Below are 24,921 nucleotides of genomic sequence, written 5' to 3'. Positions count from 1 at the left end.
TAGAAAGACGTGTACTCACAATTAGATTATTGGACGATCGCTATGAAAACTGTATTTTTTATCCAATTTTCTGATCGAGTATACTAGGCATTAGCCTTTTCCAACCTCTACCCACAATCAGATCAGTGCTTTCTCTCCCTTCCGCCTTCTCTTTCTCACTCTCCTCTGTAATAGCTCATCTCATGCTCGCTCTCTTTCCTCCTATTCTGCCTTCTATAACTACATCAAAGTTTAAAGCCTCATGTACACTGCTGCTGGTAAACAGACGTTTAGGAGCAGTTTTTCAGCTGCCCCTGAACTCTCCTCTATGTCATCTTCTCTGTACTTGTACACAGGGTGTCATTTATAGTAGTTTCCAGGCAACTGAGTTTAGAAGGGTTTTTTTTTTGGAATGCAAAAAAAATGGGTTCAGGACTGACTTTGAGGTATTTGACATGTCAAATGCTTGTAAACTCATGTAAATGCTGTAACCTGATTTTAGGCACATTTTTGTTTATAAGCAATAGTCAGCTTCTTCTTCCCTTTCACTCTTTCTACCCTGAACATTTGATACTCTGCCTCTATTATTTCTTCCTGATCCACAACCAGTTGCCTTTCTGTCCTTTCGATCATCATGTTTAGCCACCATTCTAATCTCTTGCCTTAGAATCGTGGTCTTTATTCCAATTGTGATCCTCATTTTATCCAGAATTGTGCAGCTCTATTAGACAGCAAAGTATAGCAGTGTTTGGAGAATCATTTAGAATCTAAATCAAACCTACCGTATATACTCGAGTATAAGCCGAGATTTTCAGCCTCTTTTTTGAGGCTGAAAGTGCCCCCCTCGGCTTATACTCGAGTCATCGCTGTCTGCCCGCTCGATCAGCGTGTCGAGCAGACAGACAGCGGCCATTCTATTCAAAAGCCGCGCCTAAGGCTCCGCCTTCGCCTGTGATAGGCGGAACACTGAATTTCCCAGCAGCCTGTGTTCCGCCTATCACGGACATCGTATCATCCTCGTACTACGGACGAGGATGATACGACGTCTGTGATAGGCGGAACACAGGCTGCTGGGAAATTCAGTGTTCCGCCTATCACAGGCGAAGGCGGCGGCGCAGCTTTTGAATTTTACAATGGCCGCCGACGAAGAGGGCACGGGACGGAGGCAAGGCAAGGCACGGCACGGGACGGGACGGGACGGGGGCAAGGCAAGGCACGACACGGGACGGATGCAAGGAGGCAAGGCACGGCACGGGACGGAGGCAAGGAGGCAAGGCACGGGACGGAGGCTCGGGACAAAGGTAGGCTGGACACACACACACACACACACACACACACACACACACACACACACACACACACACATGGATGGAGACACACACAGGGATGGATGGATGGATGGATGGAGACACACACACACAGGGATGGATGGATGGATGGATGGAGACACACACACACAGGGATGGATGGATGGATGGATGGAGACACACACACACAGGGATGGATGGATGGATGGACACACACACACACAGGGATGGATGGACGGACACACAGGGATGGACGGACACACAGGGATGGACGGACACACAGGGATGGACGGACACACAGGGATGGACGGACACACACACAGGGATGGACAGGCATGTCTCACCCTCGGCTTATACACGAGTCAATAAGTTTGCCAGTTTTTTTGGGGGTAAATTGGGGGCCTCAGCTTATATTCGGGTCGGCCTATACTCGAGTATATACGGTACTTTTTTTATTGGCAGTTTAATTAAAAATAAACACAATAACACATATTTTACAATGTGTACCAATGGTTAAAACATTGGCAGGCGACTTCTGCTCAACAACTTCAAATAACATCTCCCTTGTGTGCAAAATTATGCAGTGTAAACTGGGATTTGTTTCCTAGTGACAGATAAAGATACAGTCCAGGATAAAATTACTGTTTAGCTCTTTTATATGGGGACATCCTTACAGAAGAAAAAGTATTTCATTGCATTTTCCAACCCAAGATCTGTTATAAAGGAGGCGTATCTTTTGTACTGCATGTACAGCAAGTCTGTTGCTCAGTTACAGCAAAATCTATCATAATGAGCCACGGCTTTAATATTTGTGCATGGAAATCTTTAAGGTATTTGTGATCACACTGCTTCAAAAAGCTAATGTAATACATCCTAACAAGTTACATGTCTCAACACACCTTTTGTTTTTTAAGAAAATAAACTTTTTAAGGTTTTTATCAGTCCCTCTTAACTATAGCGGGGGGAGTGCATGTCTCTTTAGAAGGGGCGGGGCAGGTTTAATTACATACACAGTGGAGAAGTGCCCCATCTGTGGAATTACGTCACACACAGCAGACTGGCACATGGGCGGGATTAGGTGACACAGCAGGTAGGCAGGCAGGCTTACATCAAACACACAACAGGGAAATACCTTCCCCAACTGTTTGCTATGTTCCAGAACCAGCTACAGTCTTGAAGGCACCTCCCAGCTGAATCCTTACAAAAACTAAAGCTGGTCCTGAAATGGAGCATACAAAGACAGAAAAGTACTTCCCCCTGTTTGTGTGATGTAATACTGCCCACTGCCCACCTCCTATGTAATAATCTCACCCACTATGAGTGATGTAAGCCGCAGATGGGGAACTTCCCCACTGTGTCTGTAAAATAGGCCTGCCCTCTTACTAAACAAATAGGGGCTTGAAGGAGTTGCCACACAACTGTCCGTGGGAGATACAGGGATGCTGTTTGTTGGCCCGGCATCCTGTAACTCCCAACAGTGATCACAGGGACACAAACTGACCACAGCTACACAGATTTGCTTCCATACCTGCCGTGGACAGGTTAAAACGGGGACTGAACTGGCAGGATCAACATGTTTTTAACAAAGTTGAATTATTTCAAGAAATCTCCCTCAGAATTATAAAGGCACTGAGATTCTGAAAATAAAAGAGAGTGATGAGTATAACTGGAGTCTCTTGCTTAAAAGGTGACAGTATTAGTTATTATTTCCATGAATAAATATCACATCACGTTTCTAATATGTGTTGACAACTTTGAAGCACCTCTCATCCACTGGGCTTGAAAGGATTTTCTTAGCCAAACAGCTCAGTGAACAACCCATGGTTGTCCAGCATTGTACCTTGTAGAGCTGACTTAAATGTTGCATGCAACCCTCTATAGCAGTAATGGTGAACCTTGGCGCTGCAGATGTTTTGGAACGACATTTCCCATGATGCTGAACTACACTGCAAAGTGCATGAGCATCATGGGAAATGTAGTTCCAAAACATCTGGGGTGCCAAGGTTCACCATCACTGCTCTATAGTATCCTACTCTTTTCTGCATCTAAGACTAATCCTTTCAACGATGACCCTTCAGTCACACTAAACAAGCGTGTCTGTTCCTGCATTTATCCTTTTATGACAGAAAAGGAGAATTTATTACCAAGCCTCAGGGCCTGGTAAATGCATATGCATGAAAAGCAGCTATGATGGTTACTCCAGGGGTGTCATTGCACAATAACAGGTTTTATATATATTGAAATCTGTGAACATATATTCTGATCACCTACCATTTCAGAGGACTGCCTTCGTATTCAAACCAAATTTCGCTGATATCTTCTGTCCGCATAACTTTCTGAAAATGTTTCTTAACCTTATCGGTTACCAGGGTAAGGTAGCTCACACGAGGTAAAAGTAACTGCAACAAAAATTGTAATCTCAATTATAAAAAAAAAAAAAAAAGTGTAAGCAAAAGACATGGGTTTGAAATTAAATACTTTACATCTTTAACATTATCTTTGAAAGAGAAAGTAAAAGAAAATCCTACATTTAGGGTTGTCCCACAACATTAATACTGAGCAAAACCAGAGATTCGCTCACTTTGTTTTCTTCCACTTCGTGTTTTTACCATGGGCCAGGAAGCCAGAGAGGTATATTATTTACAGTACATATATACACACACTGTATATTCACATGCCAACCGCAATGCGTAAATATACATTGCAGTTTTGAAGTAGTTTACAAGAAGATATCAGCAATAACCACAGTATTTTTTTTTTCAGCCAGCGATTTTCTCTCTCTCCTGAAAGCAGTCCAAGGTGCTATTTAGCCGCTGGATCGCTTTCAGGTGCAGCGGGAGAGGTCGTCCCTACCTTCCCACCACTCTATGTTTCCCAGGCTTACGGTTTTTAATCACGAAACAAGCCAACGATTTGCGTGGCTGGATCACCTCTATCATCTAGGAGGACTGGGGTCATGACATCACTTCCAGTCTAGGGCAGATTTAAAAAAAAAAAAAATGTTTACAACAAAAGATCAATTTTTTTTTCTTTTCGATTCGTTTCAAAAGGTAGAGAACTTTAGTTTCAAGAGGTAGAGGAGATCTCTCCATAAAAAGACGTATGCTTCCTTTACAAGGAATGTTTACATCCCTTGTGATAGGGATAAAAGTAATTCAAAAATAAAATAAAAATTAAAGGGACAGTGTAAAAATAAAAATGTAAAGTGCCCCCATCCATCTGTGCTCGTACGCAAAAGTAAACACATACATAAGTAGATGGTGTTCATGTGAAGTATCGCCTTGAACGTTAGAGCGAGAGCAATAATTTTAGTGCTAGACCTCCGCTGTAACTCTAAACAGGTAACTTGTAAAAATTCTGAAAGTGTTGTCGATTTTTAAGTATCAATAGCAATTTTTGGGGCGCTCTAATTACTTCGTATAATGTCAAATGTATCAGTGCAAATCCTATCTAGTGAACCATAGGAAAAAATACATAATGCACAATATTATAACATAAAACAATGTTTTAATCACTATTAATACATTATTGAGGAGTTATATACTCCCCTTTTATAGGGTGCAGCTTTTTCGTTATATAATTGTATTTACACGTTTTGTATGGCGCAGAGTTTTTGCAATTGATATTCAATTATTTTTTCACCGATTTTTAAGTATCGTAGTTTGTCACCATTCCACTAGTGAGCACAATTTTAACTGCCTGCCGACCGCCGCATTTCTATATACATCTGCAGAATGGCATGGACAGGCAAATGGGCGTACAGGTATGTTCCTTTAAATTTGCTGCCATGTGGTCACAAATGCGTGACCCTACCACGAGCACCTTGAGTGTGATCGTGGGTCCCGCGGACTCGATGTCCGTAGGTATACCCGCGATTGTCTCACAAAGAGAAAGAATGGGGAAATGCTGATGTAAACAAGCATTTCCCCGTTCTGCCTAGTGACACTGATCACAGCTCCCTGTGATCGGGAGCTCTGATCAGTGTCGTGTCACACATAGCCCCTCCCCCCCACAGTTAGACTCACTCCCTAGGACACACTTAACCCCTGCAGCGCCCCCTTCTGGTTAACCCCTTCACTGCATTTACACAGTAATCATTGCATTTTTAAATCACACTGATCGCTGTATATATATGAATGGTTTCAAAATATTGACAAAAGTGTCTGATCTGTGCGCCATAATGTCACAGTCACAATAAAAATCGCAGATCGCCGTCGTTACTAATAAAAAAAAGCCATAAAATGATCCCCTATTTTGTAGATGCTATAACTTTTGCACAAATCAATCAAACGTTTACTGCGATTTTTCTAAAAATATGTAGAAGAATACATATCGGCCTAAACTAAGGGAAAAAAATTATAAAATACTGTTTTGGGGATATTTATTATAGCAAAAAGTAAAAAATATTGCGTTCTTTTCTAAATTGACACTGTTTGTTTATAGTGCAAAAAATAAAAACTGCAGAGGTAATCAAATACCATTAAAAAAAAAACTCTATTTGTGGGAAAAAAGGACGTCCATTTTGTTTGGGAGCCACATGCATGACCACACAATGGTCAGTTAAAGCTTATATATATATATATATATATATATATATACACACACACACACACACACACACACACACACATATATACACATATACACACTGTAGTTATTGGCATATAACACTCACTTTTTCACCATGAAAATCGGGTGCAAATTGTGTGTGCAAGTTATACGCCAATACAAAAAAAAAATTTCCTGAAACTTGCCTCAAAATGAATGTGCGTGTTATACACCTGTGCGTGTTATACGCCGATAAATACGGTATATATAATCTTTGAGTTCTAAGTAATATTCTAGTAGAAAATACAGGTTTTTTATAAATATAAAAAAAAAAAAAAGAACAGTGGAACCCTATTCTATAGGTCAGTCAATCCTGCTACAGCAACATCTTAATTTTTCCTGATACTTCTCTAGAGTTCATATTTTATACTATCCAAGTCACTCTTTTTGTTACATTCTCTTTTTTTTTTTACAATGCTGCAGGTTGCAAAGTGAATCTAGTTGCTGACTCACCCCCAACTACGTAAACCTACCAGTCACACAGCCAGACATGTTGAAAAAATGTTAAAGCTACATCAAAGGCTTTTACAATACAACCTATTCTATTTATAATTTCATAAAATGATGCATTATACATGCCCAATTATGACTTTCAAAGAAAAGGAGAATATAGGGCAGGATAAACATGGAAGACTCCTGCTCTAAACTTGCTCTTAAGTGCAAACTACTAAATGGTTGAGAACTTTGATTTTGAGTTGACTGTCAATCTTACATTACACATGACAGAGAAATGTAAATTGAACCCAAGAAGGAAGCAAACAGCTATATGTCCATATTCAACGGCTTACTGGAAATGAACAAAATGCAATTTACTGACAACAGTGCTAGAAATTACTCACTGGTCAGCCCATCAATTATTCTCAGAACTCGTTCTGCTTTCTTGTAAACAGAGAAAAAAAAAACTGAAGGGACACAACAATAAAGTTTCAAACAAGTCCACAAAAAGTTTTATTTTCTTACAGAGCCATATTACATAGTTACATGGCCAGTTCACACCATAGAAACGCAGTCCGAATGAGTTCCAGATGCTTTTCTGCCTGTGTGTTTTTGATGCGTTCCAGTGCAGTTTTGTTGTGTTTTTGGTGCAGTCTAGTGCATTTTTCCCCATCTTTTTCCTTACGGCCAGTTCACACCAGAGAGACGCAGTCCAGATGCTTTTCTGCATGTGCGTTTTTGATGCGTTCCAGTTCCCCCCCCCCCCTCTTGTTTTCTTAACCTTAAATAAGGACTTGTGTTTTCCAGTGCGTTTTTGATGTGTTCCAGGGAATTCCACCTCCCCTCTTTTTTTCATAACCTTAAAGAAGGGCAAGTGTGTTCCAGTGCTTTTTTGATGCATTTTACAGCATTCCAGTATAGTCCAGTGCAGGAAAAATGCAACATTTTCTATTTTTTTTTCTGGAACTGCAAACACTGGTGTGAACTATGCCATTGAAAGCCATATAACCTACTTTCCATGCGTTTTGATGCAGAAAAAAAAAATGCACTGGACTGCATGTTATGATTTGAACTGGCCCTTAACCTTACATAAGGACATGTGTTCCAGTGCATTTTTGGTGCATTTAGGTGCGTTCCAGTGCATTTTTATGCCTTTTACAGCGTTCCAGTACAGTCTAGAGCAGGAAAAAATGCAGCAGGTTCTACTTTTTTTCTGGAACTGACTGCACTGGTGTGAACTATGCCATTTAAAACCATATAACCTACTTTCCATGCTTTTTTGATGCAGGAACAAAAAATAAATAAATAAAAACTTACTGGACTGCATGTGGTGAGAACTGGCACACAATGGTTTTCCAGGTCCCATGCTGCCCAGTATTCACAGAATGCCCTAGCATTTTAAAAGCAAAAAGGCTGCATGATGATATATCAGGAGAGAGAGAAAAGCCCTTTATCAGTTGTCCTATCCTGCTTAACTGCATGGTTCAGCTATGGATTAGGATTAGGAAGCACTTCAGGATACACAACATTTTTTTCAGATTATTAATTCTTATTCTACATTATTAAGTTTGGGGATCTATACAGCACTGAATTAGCTTTTATTTAGTAGATCCTGTTATTATTGAGGCACAATTCACACTACTGCAATGCGACTGATGCAATAGCATAATGCGACTTTTCATTTTCTATGGACAAAGTTACACTGTAAATGAAGGTTGCACTGATACGGATATCAGTATCGATGCTAAGCATTTGCACGAGCACTCATACTAATGCTTCAATATCTGAAACCAATACCTTTGCGGTGCGATTTGACCCCATACAAAATGAATATACTGAAATCACACTGTAAAAAAAAAAAAAATGCATGTGATTTGAACAGGAATGCAGTGAGATTCCTGTCCAAATCACATATAGTTTCCTGCACCGTTCCTGTGTGAACCCAGGCTTCAGTCTGGTTTCACACAGGAGCGGCACAGGAAACTGGCACTGCATTCTTGTTCAAATCGCATGCAATTTTTTTTTTGCAGTGCGATTTGAGCCCATTTATTTTATATAGGCTGAAATCTCACTGCAAAAGGTATCGGTAAGCGGTGACGCAAAAATAAAAAAAGGTATTGGTGCAATCCTACTGTAAATCACACCAAAGTAGTGCAGGAACCTTTTCCAAAATCGCACCATTCTGAGTCACATTGATTAGAATAAGCCTCACTGAAAACAATGCACATATACGGCCGGGTGGGAGCCGTCTACTTCTGATAGGACGTTCAGGAACGTCCTTCAGAAGAAGCGTGCCCGCGCAGCGGCGCGATCCCGATGTGCTCGTGTCACCCGGACACGGCGCATCTCAGATCGGCAGGAGGGCTCTGTGATTTGCCCTCCTGATCACATGACGGCCGTGTCCAATCACGGCCGTCATGTGATGTAAACAAACAGCCGGTTGCTAGGCAATCAGCTCCTCCTCTCCTCACACAGAAGTCATCGCTGAGGAGAGGAGAGCAGAACGCTGCAGACGGCTGGTGATCAGTGAGTATGAGCTGCTTTTTACAGCTTTTTACTCACTGATCACCAGTCTAGTGTAAACACACAACACACCACACAGTGTAAACACAGTCCCCACATATGTCCCCAAAACATACATGTCCCTAATAATAAAAACATGTCCCCCACATACGTCCCACTAAAATCACATGTCCCAATGATTATCTGCACACATATGTACGTGATCACCTGCACACATATGTACATGATCATTTGCGTACATATGTCCGTGATCACACAAACCAATTATTATACACTTAACTGAATTTTTTTTTACCAAAAACATGTAGCAGAATACATTTTGGCTTGAATTTATGACAAAATTTTATTTTATTGGATTTCTTTTAAAATAGAAAAAAGAAAATAATGTTTTTTTTTCCAAATTTCCGCTTTTTTTGCGCTTATATCGCAAAACATAAAAAACGGAGTCGTGAATAAATACCACCAAAATAAAGCTCTATTTGTGCGAACAAAATGATAAAACTTTCATTTGGGTACAGTGTAGCATGACCGCGCAATTGTCACTGAAAGCGCTAGAGCGATGAAAGCTGAAAATTGGGCTGGGAAGGAAGGGGGCGAAAGTGCCCTGTATTGAAGTGGCATCATTGACAAGCACTTGGTGTCAATATAGAAAGCGTCAGGAAAATGCTGGGTACTACTCTACCATGCAGATAAAAAGATTAGATACTTTTTCTGTAAGTGTCAAAAAAATAAAATAAAAAGGACTTCTGGAATAATATAGAACAACTATTTGTACACAGCTAACAATTAGACTGCATTTGTACAGGCAACTAGCGCCACTGCATATGACAGTGACAGAAATCTCCTAAATTCTGCAGCTGTTTCAGCCACTTGTGAGTGGACAGCTGTGGCTGTTAAGCCCTTTACACTTTAATGACAGGTCAGCGGTGGCCACGATTATCCATGGCTGTCTGTCCAGCCATCAATTACCTGTGGTGATCGCTGCTGGTAGCACACAAAATACATTTATTAGCGATCACTGCAGGTTATTGCTGGCTGGGCAGACAGCCACGGATAGCTGTAGCCAACATAAACAGGGCTTGGAGGCTGCAGCTAGCAGCTCACATTCACACAGGCACTAGTCGCCCAATGGAGCCTTAGAACAAAAAATATAAATTCAGGTTTATATTTGTAAAAGATTTCAAATAAGAACATCCAAAGTTACAAAGCATTATGGTCACAAAGCAATGCCAGCCATACATATATATCCTGATAGCACTTACATAATATGGTTCAGCTTCTCTTTCTGTTAGCTCGTCCTGATATAATGTGAAGCATGTTGGTATTCTCCCATACCAAACTTTTCGTAGGACATCATTGTCATCTGTCATTCTTCCCGCCATCTGTATCCCACATATAGACCAGGAGGTTTCATTCAACAGTCTATGAAAAACTATGACAGAAAGAATATATGTGAACCATTACAGGAAAGACCATTACCACGGAATATTATAAGCAATCAATTGACAGTGTGATGCCAATAGCCATGATGTGTGTAGTAAATTACTTGCACTTATATTTTCTGACTGTTTTTTAAGGACCGAATCTTTTAATTTATAAGACAAAAACACAATGGGGGAGATTCAATAAAGCATTCGCAACACTCTTCTGGTGGTATGGTCCTTTTAACCACTTGCCTACTGGGCACTTTCACCCCCTTCCTGCCCAGGCCAGTTTTCAGCTTTCAGTGCTATTGCACTTTGGACGACAATTGTGTGGTCATGTAACACTGTACCAATATAACTTTTTTTTTTTGGACAGCTAGAGCTTTCTTTTGGTCGCATTTAATCACTATCTGGCTTTTATTTTTTGCTAAACAAAGACTGAAAAAAAAAAAGTTTTTTTCTTTATTTCTGTTATAAGATTTTGCCAATAAATAATTTTTCTTCTTCACTGATGAGGCTGCACTGATGGACACTGATATGCTGCAGTGCCCTGATTATTACGGTTATCGGCTTACCTTTCTTCACACAGTGACAGTGCTTAGGAAAGGAAATGCTGATAACCAGCATTTGTTTACATGGGATCAGCTGTGATTGGACACAGCTGATCACATGGTAAAGGACCGCTGTAATTGGCCCCTACTTCAATCTGTGATCAGCTTTGACTGAAGGACACAGTGATCACAGAGCGTGCCCCCATGGCATGCAGGATTTTGAGAAGATGTCAATAGACGCTAGAGCTGCACGGTTCTGGCCAAAATGAGAATCACAATTTTTTTTTGCTTCGAATAAAAAGATCCCAATTCTCGCAGCGTAAAATCTTTCAAAAAAATTTGGCTAACTACACTGGTTAGTTTTTTTTTTTTAATTCATTAAAGTGTAATTTTTTCCCAAAAAATTGCATTTGAATGACTGCTGCACAAATCCAGTGTGACATAAAATATTTCAATAACCACCATTTTATTCTCTAGGGTCTCCACTAATATTATATATACCGTATTTATCGGCGTATAACACGCGCCGGCAAATAACACGCACCCCAAGTTTAGGAGGGAAATTTAAGGAAAAAAAACTTACATTTAAATGCCCATCAATGCAGCCTTGTCAGTGTTATTTGCAGCCTGTCCGTCATTGCAGCCTTGTGCATCGTTGTCCCCTCAGTGATGTCAGCTTTTATTTTTAAAAATGGCGCCGCCGAGATGTCCTGGGTATCGGCGGCGCTCGGCCATACTCGACGGCTTTCGGCCCTTCTCTGCGGTTTTCTGCCGTGAGAAGGGCCGAAGGTGGCTGAAAGCTGCTCAGAGCCCAGAAATCACAGAGGATCAGCGTATAACACGCACCCGCGATTTTCCCCTGATTTTAAGGGGAAAAAAAGTGCGTGTTATACGCCGATAAATACGGTATATAAAATGTTTGGGGGTTGTAAATAATTTTATAGAAAAAAAAAGTATTTCCCGATTCTTTCTATGCAGAGAATTCTCTCTGCTCTGCTAAAGCAGACAGCCCTCAAAAGAAAAGAAAAAAGTCATTCTGCCAGAATCACAACATTCTTTAGCAGTCTAAACATTGTAACAATTTGTCCTTTAGATTGAAGGAATGCACTTTGGCGTGAACATGAGGGAAGATTAACCACTTAAACACTAAACCTTTTTCTGACATTTGTTGGTGTCAAGTTAACCAGTTGCCGACCGCCGCACGGCGATGTACGTCGACAGAATGGCACGGGCAGGCATATGGGCGTACCTGTACGTCCCTGCCTTCCCGCGGATGGGGGGCCCGATCGGCCCCCCCCCCCCGGTGCCAGCGGCGGTCGGATACCGTGCAGGAGCAATCCGGGATGAGGGGTGGCGGCCATTCATTCATGGCCACCCCCTTGCGATCGCTCCTGACGAATGGAAGTGCAGCATGACATCACTTCCTCTCCTGTAATGTAAACACAGGCAGAGGAAGTGATGTAATCTCTCCTCCGTGTCGGTATTTTTCGTTCCGGCACCGAGGAGAGAGGATCGGTGAGTTAAACCAACACTACACTACACAGTAGAACATGCCAGGCACACTCTCACCCCCCCCCCTTCACCCCCCCCCGATCACCCCCCCAATAACCCCTGCACCCCCAGTCACAGTGACACCAATTGCATTTTTTTCTTTTTTTTTTTTTTTTTTATTATTGCATTGGTGTCATTTGTGACTGTAATAACTGTTAGGGCAGTTAGGGTTAGCCCACTTTAGTTCTAGGGTACCCCCTAACCCCCCCCAATAAAGGTTTAACCCCGTGATCACCCCCCGTCACCAGTGTCACTAAGGCTGGGTTCACATTGCAGCAGTTTATGAGAACGGATGTGATTCGCATCGCACTGCAGTGCAAATCACATCCGATCTCTGTGCGATGCGAGTTCAGCCATACAGATAGTATGGCTGAATTCGCATCGCACCCGCCGCAAACTCGCATGGGACCCTTTTTTTGGTCCGCAGCAGAATCGGATCACATGGGTGTTCACACCATGCGATCCGATTCCTGTCCGAGTTTGCAGATCGCACTGCGATATGCGAACTGATCTGGGGGTGTCATTAACATTTCACTGACACTCCCAGCAGTTCGCATAGGGCAGTGTGAACTGCCGCCGGGAGGCATGCGATGCGGGAACCCGCCGCGGATTCGTGGCGTTCCCGCATCGCTCCAGTGTGAACCCAGCCTAATAAGCGATCGTTTTTCTGATAGCTGTATTAGTGTCACAGGTGACGCTAGTTAGGCAGGTAGCTATTTAGGTTCGCCGCAGCTTTTTATAGCGCCAGGGACCCCCATATACTACCGCATAAAGCCCCCTGATTGCCCCCTAGTTAACCCTTTCACCAGTGATCACCATATAACTGTTACAGGTGACGCTGGTTGGTTAGTTATTTTTTTTATAGTTTCAGGGCACCCGCCATTTATTACCTAATAAAGGTTTAACCCCCTGATCAACCGGCGGGTGATATAAGTTTGAGGGTCAGATAAGGTCTGCGGCGCCCCAGGCAGCGTCAGGTTAGTGCCAGTACCACTAACACCCACGCGCAAAGCATACACCTCCCTTAGTAATATAGTATCTGATCAGATCTATATTAGCGTCGCCAGCAGTTTAGGTTTCCCAAAACGCATTGTTAGCGGGATCAGCCCAGATACCTGCTAGCACCTGCGTTTAGCCCCTCCGCCAAGCCCAGCCCAGCCCACCCAAGTGCAGTATCGATCGATCACTGTCACTTACAAAACACAACACACATAACTGCAGCGTTCGCAGAGTCAGGCCTGATCCCTGCGATCGCTAACAGTTTTTTTTGTAGCGTTTTGATACAGTCACTGACAGCCTAGGTGCTTTTTTACCTGTGAGTCTCACTAGTGTACCCCTAAATTTAGGGGTGTCTACTTTCCAAAATGGGGTCATTTGTGGGGGTTTGTGCCATATTGGCATTTTATGGCCTTTAAAACTGCGATAGGTAGTGAGGAGTGAAATCAAAAATTTACACCCTTAGAAATCCTGAAGGCGGTGCTTGGTTTTCGGGGCCCCGTACGCGGCTAGGCTCCCAAAAAGTCCCACACATGTGGTATCCCCGTACTCAGGAGAAGCAGCAGAATTTATTTTGGGGTGTCATTTCACATATGCCCATGGCATGTGTGAGCAATATATCATTTAGTGACAACTTTGTGGAAAAAAAAAAAAAAAAAGTTTGTAATATTCCCGCAACTTGTGGCAAAATATAAAATATTCAATGGGCTCAACATGCCTCTTATCAATTTCCTTAGGGTGTCTACTTTCCAAAATGGGGTCAATTGGGGGGGTTTTGTACTGCCCTGCCATTTTAGCACCTCAAGAAATGAGATAGGCAGTCATAAACTAAAAGCTGCGTAAATTCCAGAAAACTTACCTTAGTTGGAGATGTGACAACTTTTGCGCAAACCAATAAATATACAGTTATTGACTTTTTTTTACCAAAGACATGTGGCTGAATACATTTTGGCCTAAATGTATGACTAAAATTGAGTTTATTGGATTTTTCCAATAACAAAAAGTAGAAAATATCATTTTTTTTCAAAATTTGCAGTCTTTTTATGTTTATATCGCAAAAAATAAAAATCGCAGAGTCAGTCAAATACCTTTAAAAGAAAGCTCTATTTGTGAGAAAAAAAGGACGCAAATATTGTTTGGGTACAACATTGCATGACAGCGCAATTACCAGTTAAAGCAGCGCAGTGCCAAATTGTAAAAAGACCTCTGGTCATTGACCAGCAAAATGGTCCGGTCTGAAAGTGGTTAAAATCATATTTCCAAGATCGCAATGGGGAAAAAAATTGCGATAACGATTCTTAATGATTAATCGTGCAGCTCTAACAGACGCCCTACCAAAACTTGACAACCGCACTGTAGCAGTCTTTCGGCTATAGCGCTGTCGGCGAATGGTTAACACGCCTCCATCCAATTTATGAAAGCCTTGCAACTGTTTTCAGAAGAATAGCAACATGTGTGACAGATTCAGACTTGGCTTGAACCACTTTAAAAATGTGTCAATATGGCTGCAACAACTTCAAAAATAATTTAAGACCAACACTGAGTCAGTGCTCAGAGTGAGGAATGTGTGTGCTAGGAAGCTGTCATGAATAAACAGCTGTTTAGAGCTTGTGGGTTCACACTGGCGGCATATCCTCAGCCCCATTCAGCTGCTGGTTAGGAGATTCCCCTGTCAACAAATGAATTTAAACCACTATGCCAGGGATACTGACAGCCCTCAATACCCAATGATGGCAAAGGCCATCTTTGGTCAGTGACACGTGTCTCCTGGCTGACATCTGAATAAGGCCATAATGCATCATTGGTTGCTAAGGCAACTAAGGACACTGTGCGGCCCAGGGCTGAACATGCACTACTGAGAATGGGGCGTCCACTATGGACACTGGCCACAGTGCCACCCCTGCAATGCCTTCATGCGATCAGGTGCATGAATTTGTCACAGGCACCAACATTTGTGATGCAGAGACGCAATGCTCCTTACAAATTCCTGGGATAAATTGTATGCTATAGAGTGCACTCCGTGACAGGAGAGCTGGTCACATGACTGAATCATCAGGTTTCTGGGCTCTCCTCCTCCCAGAACTTTCCTCCCCCAATTAAGAACATGAATGGGGCTTTGCTTTGGGATTCTGTGGTTTAGAAATGTGGCTTTTTGCTACAGTATTGGCATGGTTGTGGTAAGGGCATACCACTGATTTTTAACCGCTTTACCCCCAGGTCAATTCTGACACTTCTCTCAAACTCTAGTGTACATGTAAAAATCAGCACTTTTTTTTTTTTTTTGCTAAAAAATTACTTCAAACTCCTAAACATTAGATATTTTTTTAAATCAGAGACCATGGAGAATAAAATGGTGGTGCAATTTTTTATGTCGCAGGATATTTCTGCAGCTATTTTTAAAATGCTAATTTTTTAGGAAAAAATACACTTTAATGAATTTTAGCGCACAAAAAGATTATAATATTATATTTTTTGGTTAATATAAAAGACGATGTTATACTGCGTAAACAAATACCCAACATATCATGCTTTAAAGTTGCGTACACCCATGGAAGTGACAAACTACAGTACAAGCCAGTAATGGCTTGTAAATATCAATCCAAAACTGGAAGTGACTAAATCCTTGCCGTTTCCAGTTTCATACATCTCAGATAGGAGGTGGGTTTGGATGTACTTTTATCCCCTATGAGTGTATAATGAGACCAAGCAGCGGTAGTACTAGGCTCCCCAATCACATGGGAGAACCTGGTAAAGGTGGTGAGCGGTAGAGGGGAGGGAGTTTCCGTGCCCTGTAGAAGCAATCGAGCAGATACGTAGAGGGATTCAAGTGGCTATGCTAAAGCTAGTACAGCTTCTATGAATGGAGATGTTGGGCAGAAAAGGTGGGCATAGCCGGACACTTCCAATGAATGCCCGTCACAGCTCCCTTAGCTCTAATAACCCCGTTGCACTGGAGGGTTATTTACTACTTAAGGACCGCCTGCTGCAGTTGTATGTCGGCTGTTTAAAGAGGAATGCCATTGTTATGGCAGCAGCTCACTGCCATAACCCCGGTATCCTCTTCAAGAGCGGACGGTCCTCTTTCAGATAAAAGTGGTCTCAGTGACGGATCCACCATGAGATCACTTTTATCGGGGGCGGGAGAAGGGCTCCGGTCGTCTCCATGGATTACTAGAGCCATCGGTAGCGGCAGAGACAATCGGGTCCTCTCCCCTCACAGGCTGGATGCCGAGGGAGGGAAAGATGCCCGCCCCCCACTTGGCTCCTTAACATTGGAGGGCGGAAGCATTGTCAAACGTCACTTTTGCCCTCCAGTCTTAAAGGGGAAATTTTTTTTTGTAAACAAGGCATTTCCCCGTTCTGCCTAGTGACATGACAGGGATCCACTGGTTCCTGTCATCGGGATCAGTGATCGCTGTCATGTTCTAGTGAGCCCATCCCCCCTACAGTTAGAACACCTCCCTAGAACACACTTAACCCCTTCCCTATCAGTGTCATCACTGTATAAATGACGTTGGTCCCAAAAATGTATCAGAAGTGTCCGATGTGTAAGTCATAATGTCGCAGTCACGATAAAAAAAAAAAAAAAAAAAAAAAAAAACGCAGATTGCTGCCATTACTAATTTAAAAAAATAAAAATTTATGCCATAAATCTATCCACTATTTTGTAGACACTGTAACTTTTGTGCAAACCCATCAATATACGCTTATTGCGATTTTTTTACCAAAAATATGTAGAATACATATCATCCTACATTGAGAAATTTGTTTTTTTTATATAATTGTTGGGGATATTTATTATAGCAAAAAGTAAAAAAAATTGCTTTTTTTTTTTTTTTTTCAAATTGACGCTCTTTTTTTGTTTATAGCGCAAAAAATAAAAACCACAAAGGTCATCAAATACCCCAAAAGAAAGCTCTATTTGTGGGGAAAAAAAAGGATTTTACTTTTGTTTGTGTGCAATGTCACGTGACCACGCAATTGTCAGTTAAAGCGACGCAGTGCCGTATCGCAAAGAGTGCTCTGGTCAGGAAGGGGGTAAATCCTTCCAGGGCTGAAGTGGTTAATGAAATAAACACATTTTAAACCATCCTTTACATCAGAGGTCCCCCCATCACAGAACCCTCCAATCACACAGTCTTCTATTTAAACAAGTGCCCTATGTTGTGGCTCCAGTAGTAGGGCAGGAGGTGGACTTCCAACTTCTCCTGAACACTGGGTTCAGCCCCGGATCATAGTCATTTATGATGTGGGCGAGCCAGCAACCATTGCCAAAGTGGCAATGAATGGTGCTCAGCATCCCTCAACTGTGTGGTAGACAGGGATTAGCGGTCTGCTTAGCAATGGCATTTGTGTAGGAATCCAATGTAAGGTTGGGTTCACACTTGTGCGATCACAGACATTGCATGTGATTTGCACCGCATTGCTGTGCAGTGAGAAATGTCATCAGCACACTAAGGATTCCTCAGAAGTAAGGATGAGCTCAGGCGTGTTCGCATTCTCCATGTGCAGAGGCTGCCAGAAAGTTGGCGCAGCGATGCGCTGATCACAGGCGAGACATTTCCTGATGCGCAGCTGCAGAGATCGGGCAATGTCTCACTGCCTGTGATTAGCGCAGCGCTGCACCGACTTCCTGGCAGGCTCTGCACATGGAGTATGCAAACACACCAGAGCTCATTCTTACTCAGAAGGGTCCAAAGCTTTATTCACATTGTCACACGGTACACATTAGCCTTTGGACCCTCCTGAGGAATCCTTATGGCCCGTACACACGATCCGAATATCGTACAAAAACGGTCGTCTGAGGAAGGATCGTACGATTTTCGGATCGGTTCATCCAATATTATTTGATCAGACAAGCACGGAAATTTTCCTTGTACGATTCCAGATCGTACGATTTTCGTTTAGTCAGTATAGCTGTCGTCCGAAAATACAATACAAATACATTATTACAACACATGACATCACTTCCAATTTTTTTTTTCTATCGTACGAGAATTTTTGTGACTTTATTTAGCTATTCAATTTCTACTTGCGATTATTAACCGAAAACGGTCATACGATATTTGGATCGTGTGTACGGGGCATTAGTGTCCTGATGACATTTCTCAATTCAGATCGTCTGTGGATTCCAGCTGGTGGTCATTACAGCACCCAGCATCATTAAAGCCATTGCCATGAATGTGTACGTGGGGAATATTGTGTTTGACATTTCTGTGCAGATCACATGCAATGTCTGTGCGCTGTGAATTCAGCCATACAAACTGAATGGCTGAAATCGCATTTGCACCAAAATGGCACAGGCCCTTTTTTTGGTGCGCACTTTAATCAGATCGCATTGGGTGTTAACACTCCATGCGATCCGATTCGTGCACCATTTGACAGTTCGCACTGTGATCTGCAAACCAATATGGGGGCGTCATTACCTTTACATTGACACCTCCAGCGGTTTGCAATGTCAGTGTGAAACAGTGTGCGATTAGGGAACTGGCACTGAATCGCAGGGTTCCCCGCATTGCACCAGTGTGAACCAGGACTGAGGGCAAACCGGGGGGGGGGTGCACTCCAAATCTTCTGATGTGTGTGGAAGATCTCAGGGTGAGATGACTGTACGGAGGGCAGATCAGACATGTACACACACCATACTGGGCTGTCTATGGATGATCTCAGAGGAGAAAATGACAGTGATAGGTGAGCACAGTCACACTAATAATCTATGGACAGCTTGAGTCTGTGTGACTATATGAAGTTAAATCATGTATGATCAGTTCTAGGCGCTCTGATCACTTTATTCATTGTGGTTTATTTCTCTCTCCCTGTTAGCAGGCTGCAGTAAGATGTGAATATTATCAGGAAATAAAAGTTAGATGGCCAGGTGTAGTGAGGTAAACAGTGACCCTGTACTGACATGGGGGCACTCTCCCCTCCCCCCTATGACAAGGCAGATGGGGGATTGCAGTCAGTCATACACAGGTGACAGTCCCAGCAGCAGGCTGTCCTCCCGGGGAGGCTCAGACTACACGTGTGTATATAAGTGTTTGTGTTCCATGGAGGAGAGCAGCCGCCTGTCTACACTGCCATTACAGCTTACACGCAGCGGACCCCCTCACCCCGACCAAACCCCACTGTTACCCGAAATTCCAGCACTTCTGCCCGGCACTCTCCAACGCTTCCGGGTGCGGCTGAGCTCCGCCCTCCGAGAGCTGACGTCATCCTCACAACACGTACGGACAGCGAGAGGGTACAACCAGGAGGCGCGCGCAGCTCTAAACCTCAACATGAGAACGTTGTGCCATTCCATGTAAACACGAGTTGGTGTTTCATTTCACCTTTGAAAGATTTACCCTCCTTCCCAACCAGGCCATTTTTTTTTTTGCAATATGGCACTGCGTTGTGCGTTACTATAACTGACAATTGCGCAGTCCTGCGACGCTGTACCCAAATAAAATTTAAAAACTACAAACGCAAAAAAAAGAAAAATGGATGTAATTTTTTTCCCCCAACAAATAGAGCTTTCTTTTGGTGGTAGTTGATCACCCCCTGGGTTTGTTTCGTCTGACATTTTCTAGATAGGCAACTCCTATTCTCATATCATAGCTCCCAACTGTCCCTGATTTGAAGGAATGTCCCGGATTTGCAGGGACTGTCCCTGATTTGGAGCAATATCCCGGATTTGGAGGGACTGTCCCTGATTTGAAGCAATGTCCCAGATTTGGAGGGACTGTCCCTGATTTGGAGCAATGTCCCTCTGTCCCTCATTCCTCCACATTTGCCCGTCATTTTGGTCTGATCTATATAGTTGTATATAAAATGCACTTGTCAATCAAAAGGTGTTTTCCAGCACTAAATGTTTCATCTGTTTTCTAAATTGCTGCATTTGTAAATTCCAAAAGCCAATATAAAGGATAGTAGTGGTAAAAAAAAAAAAGCACTTGTTGGTTTAACAAATCTTGTTTTGTTTTTTTGTACAATTCTCCTTTAAGGGGGTGTGTCCTATGCCTGAATACTTTTGCTGATAGGTGTCCCTCATTCCCATCTCAAAAAGTTGGGAGGTATGATCATATTGATTAGTGGTTTCATATTAATAATAACTACTAGGGAACAGACACAAAAGATACGCTCAGCATCTTTCCAAATAACTGTTCTGCTTTATTATGAGGCAATTGAAGGTTTTTATACACATGATTATGTAGGAATCACATTCATTTTACCATTGTACGTTTATGGTAACAAGGGGCGTTACATAGGCAGGCTAATTCTAATCAGGACGCAAAAGAATGCAAAGATGTACTGAAAACATTATTAGTGCTGTGTGCACAGTGAGGGCAGTGTGCAATACATACAAAATAGAATACAATTAGATACAGAACTTACAAATTTCCATTACAGCTATAAACCCCCAAAAATTGGAAAAAAATAACAATATTTTTACTTTCTGCTATAAAATATATCCAAAAAAAAAATGTAAAAAAAAAAAAAAAAAAAAATCTAATTTCTTCATCAAATTTGGCCAATATGGACTTTGCTACATATTTGCTATTTATTGCTACAAAAAAATAAAAATCTCAATAAGTGTATATTGATTGGTTTATGCAAACGTTATAGCATGTATAAACGATGGTATGTGTTTATGGAATTTTGATATATATATATATATATTTTTTTTTTACTAGTAATGACAGCGATCAGCATCTTATAGTGGGACTGTAATATTGCGGAGGACAATCTAACACTTTTTTGGGAAATAGTGACACTAATACAGTAATCACTAATCAGTGCTAAAAAAATGCACTGTCACTGTACTAATGACACTGGCTGGGAAGGGGTTAACATCAGGGGCGATTAAATGTGTGCCTAGCCAGTGTTTTTGTGGACTGTATGAGGTGCTTTTTACTAGTGCCTGGCACCCACAGATCGGCTTCTGCTGTGTTTGATCAAAGCAGAAGCAGCCCGCAGGCGGCGTGTGTGCACACCCCCTAGGCAGAAGTGCTGAATAACATAAGTCTGCTATGGGGTGGTCCTTAACCACTTTACCACTGGCCACTTATACCCCTTCCCTAACCAGACCAATTTTCAGCTTTCAGTGCTCTCACACTTTGAATGACAATTACTCAGTCGTGCAACATTGTACTCATATGAAATGTTTGTCCCTTTTTTTCACATGTAGCGCCGGTACTCCTAAAGAGTACGCGCTATGTTTGTAAATTTCGTTTTTTCCTAAGACTATAGTTGGGTCTTGGGGTTAATTTCACTAAATTGTGGTTTTTGGCATCAGTTTGGCTGGATTGTACTATGTTCTGCTTGGTCATAGGTGTAGGTAACACCTTTGACAGGCATTAGAACGCAGTCTGGTTGGACGCATTGGGTACCAATCTCTCTCTCTGAGCCAATCAGTGGGTGCGTTGTCTCGCTGTGTATTCCGGGAGAGGGTACCTAAGTTGCTGAAGTCACGTGGTTCTGGGTTCCGGTTCAGAAGTATGTTCTAACTCCATGGTCCTGGTCCTCCTGACTAGTCTCCAGAGGCCCTCATGGCCTGGGGTGCGGATCCATCTGTTTCTGAGTCTCGGGACTGGCTAGTCCGAGGCACAGTAACTGGAAGGAGGATTCTAAAGTGGTCCGGTGCAATCTCGGGTTTGGAGAGGCCCAGCAACTCAACACGCAACCAGGGGAGGACTCTTCAGAAGAGGGCCACGCACGAGGCTGGCTGCTCGGTAAGAGCCTGGAAGCTGAGCCGTAAGGACACTAATTGAATCCGCATTTCTTACGGTATCGCCGGACCGGCTGCCTGTGAGAGACTTTCAGTGTTCATCTAAAGCTTTACAACCAAGTCTGTGGCAGAGACTTTGCTAAGCTATAATCACTTGACGGCTGCTAAATCCACAAACCAGGATTTATCCAACAGTTGGAGTATCCAGTTGCAAGTGGCTATTCACTGGATCATCTAGAGAGAGACATTTATTAAGTGTCAGCAGTTTCCAAAGTACCTGAGTTTTCCTACCCATATCCTCTATTCCCAACTGAGAGACTGTGTTTCTGTTCAACGTTTGATGCAAATAAAAATTCCTAAAGGAATTCAAGTATCGGTCTCTTCAGTTATTGGGCCATCAACCTCGGGAACCCCTAGACAAGAATGACGCGCTACGAGGTGGAGAAGGTAAACGGTAAGCCCAAGAAAACCAGCCGCTTCTTTGGGGGTCAGTACTACACACTCAAATAGAGTTTTCTTTTGGTGGTATTTAATCACCTCTGGGTTTTTTTATTTTTGTGCCTATAAATGAAAAAAGACCAAAAATGTTGTTAAAAATTGCATTTTTGTTTGTTTCTGTTATAGAATTTTGCAAATTAGTAATTTTTCTTCATACATTTTGTCCAAAATGTATACTGCTACATATCTTTGGTAAAAATAACCCACATTAGTGTATATTATTTGGTCTTTGTGAAAGTTATAGAGTCTACAAGCTATGGTATACCCCCCAAATGACCCCCTTTTGGAAAGTAGACATTCAAAGTATTAAGTAAGAGATATAGGGAGTTTTTTGAAGTTGTAATTTTTTCCCACAATTCTTTGCAAAATAAAGATTTATTTATTTTTTTCACAAAATTGTCATTTTAACAGGTTATTTTTCTCACACAGACAGCATATGCATACTTAGAACTACACCCCAAAACACATTCTGCTACTCCTCCTGAGTATGGCGATACCAGTGTGTTGATAGGTGGTGAGGAGGCGATAAAATGCCTCCTTGCCACCCGATGCATGCGATTGTGACACAGCAGTACAGGAATTCGAGGTTTAAATCAGATTTGAGGAGGCGACACTGTGCCCGCCCCGGTGATCTTTGACTTCTCCCATGTTATTCAGGTAGATCTCCACCTCTTTAACTAGTTGCCACCCACCCACCATCAAATTATGGTGGGGCCATGCGGCTCTCGTTCTGGGACGCCGTCATGTGACAGCATCCCAGAACGACCGCTCTCGTGCGCCTGCAGGGGTGCCCAGCACGGCGATCGCGGCCGCACAGTGTTGCTAGGACACGGTGCGCCCCTGATTTCTGTATAAACCCACGTCTGCGGCTCTTTAACCATGTGATCGGCTGTGTCCTATACGTAAACACGGAGATGCCGGTAATCGGCGCATCTCACCTCACACCGACAGAGTATGTGGCGAGGAGAGCCGATCAGCGGCATCTCCTCACAGGAGACATCTACACATGTAATCAGGGCACTGATCATCAGTGCCCCGATTACAATAGCAACACCAGTGCCACAAATCAGTGCCAGCGATGAGTGCCCACCAGTGCCAACAATCAGTGCCCACCACTGCCCACAAGTGCCACCAATCAGTGCCATTAGGGATGCCGGTCCGTGCTGGCTATCAGTCCTGCCTATCAGTGCTGCCCATCAATGCCCATCACAGCTGTCCATTAATGCCATCAGTGTCGCCCATCAGTACTTATCAGTACCGCCTATCTGTGCCGCCTATTAGTGCCAATGAGTGCCACCTCACAGTGCCCATCAGTGCCTCCTATCAGTGCTCATCAGTGCCACATATAAGTGCCACCTATCAGTGCCCATAAGTGCGGCATATTAGTGCCTCCTCATCAGTGCCACCTACTCAGTGCCCGTAAATGCCACCTCATCAGTGACCATAAGTGCCACCTCATCAATGCCCACTATCAGTGCCCATCAGTGCCGCCTCATCAGCGCACATCAGTGAAGGAGAAAAATTACTTAACCTCCCTGGCGGTATGATTCAGTCCGGTTTTAGGTGCTGAAAGCGGTACAATTATTTTGCATGGAAATTTGGCGTTTTATTTTGTAGTCCTGTAATTCTTAGGAATAACTCTCTTAAATCTCTTCAAACCAGAGTCTAGCGGACATCCCGGGTATGATAAAGTTTATAATATAATAAAGAATAATAAAAATTATTTAATAATGTAATCAAATCCTAAAACACTGAAAAAGGGATACGTTTTGGTTGCTATGGGCAATCTCCAAATTCCAGGCAGAAAAAACAGTATTTATAATATAAAAGTGCATGCAGGGCATTACACAGACCACTAGGGACAAAGGGGGTGTGTAATTTTTAATACAGCACTGTAATCTATAATCTCGATGCACGCCCGAGGTGGCGGGCAGAGGGGAAGTAAACAGGAGGATGTCCAGGGATGGCCTCCCGGCAGTTAGCGTCCGCTCTGTAGCCGTCTTTCGGCTATAGGGCGGGCGCGAAGTGGTTAAATACCACCAAAAGAAATCTCCATTTGTGTGAAGAAAATGAAAAAAATGTCATCTGGGTATAGTGTAGCACGACCGCACAATTGTCATTCAAAGTGCAACAGCACTGAAAGCTGAAAAATGGCTTGGGCAGGAAGGGGGCGTAAGTACCCGGTAGGCAAGTGGTTAAGGTTGCATAACCCTACTTTACCGCATATACAAACTGATTTTACTGTTGTGGGTTTAGTAACATTTTAAGTGGTTAAAATGTATCTATAGACAAGCCTTTTCCTGTTTTGGATACAGTGTAGGAGGGTTAGAATCTCTGTCAGG

General features: G+C 42.6%; 1 protein-coding gene across 2 annotated transcripts in view; it reads right to left on the bottom strand.

Moving 5' to 3' along the window:
• Nucleotides 1-19,608, bottom strand: part of ATG5 (autophagy related 5) — a 286,210-nt gene extending 266,602 nt beyond the window's left edge. For both annotated transcript variants that reach the window (XM_077487175.1, XM_077487174.1), the window contains exons 1-3: nucleotides 19,507-19,608; nucleotides 10,115-10,284; nucleotides 3,558-3,685 (exon numbers count right to left, since the gene is read on the bottom strand). In XM_077487175.1, coding sequence (XP_077343301.1) covers nucleotides 3,558-3,685; nucleotides 10,115-10,234 — 248 coding nt within the window. In that variant the 5' untranslated portion in view covers nucleotides 10,235-10,284; nucleotides 19,507-19,608. The remainder of the gene's footprint in view (nucleotides 1-3,557; nucleotides 3,686-10,114; nucleotides 10,285-19,506) is intronic.
• Nucleotides 19,609-24,921: the final 5,313 nt, after the last annotated feature.

Source organism: Lithobates pipiens, unplaced genomic scaffold, assembly GCF_037356315.1.
Source record: "Lithobates pipiens isolate NorthernLeopardFrog02 unplaced genomic scaffold, aLitPip1_a1.2 Scaffold_18, whole genome shotgun sequence".
NCBI lineage: Eukaryota > Metazoa > Chordata > Amphibia > Anura > Ranidae > Lithobates > Lithobates pipiens.
This window is presented reverse-complemented; position numbering and strand designations above follow the sequence as displayed.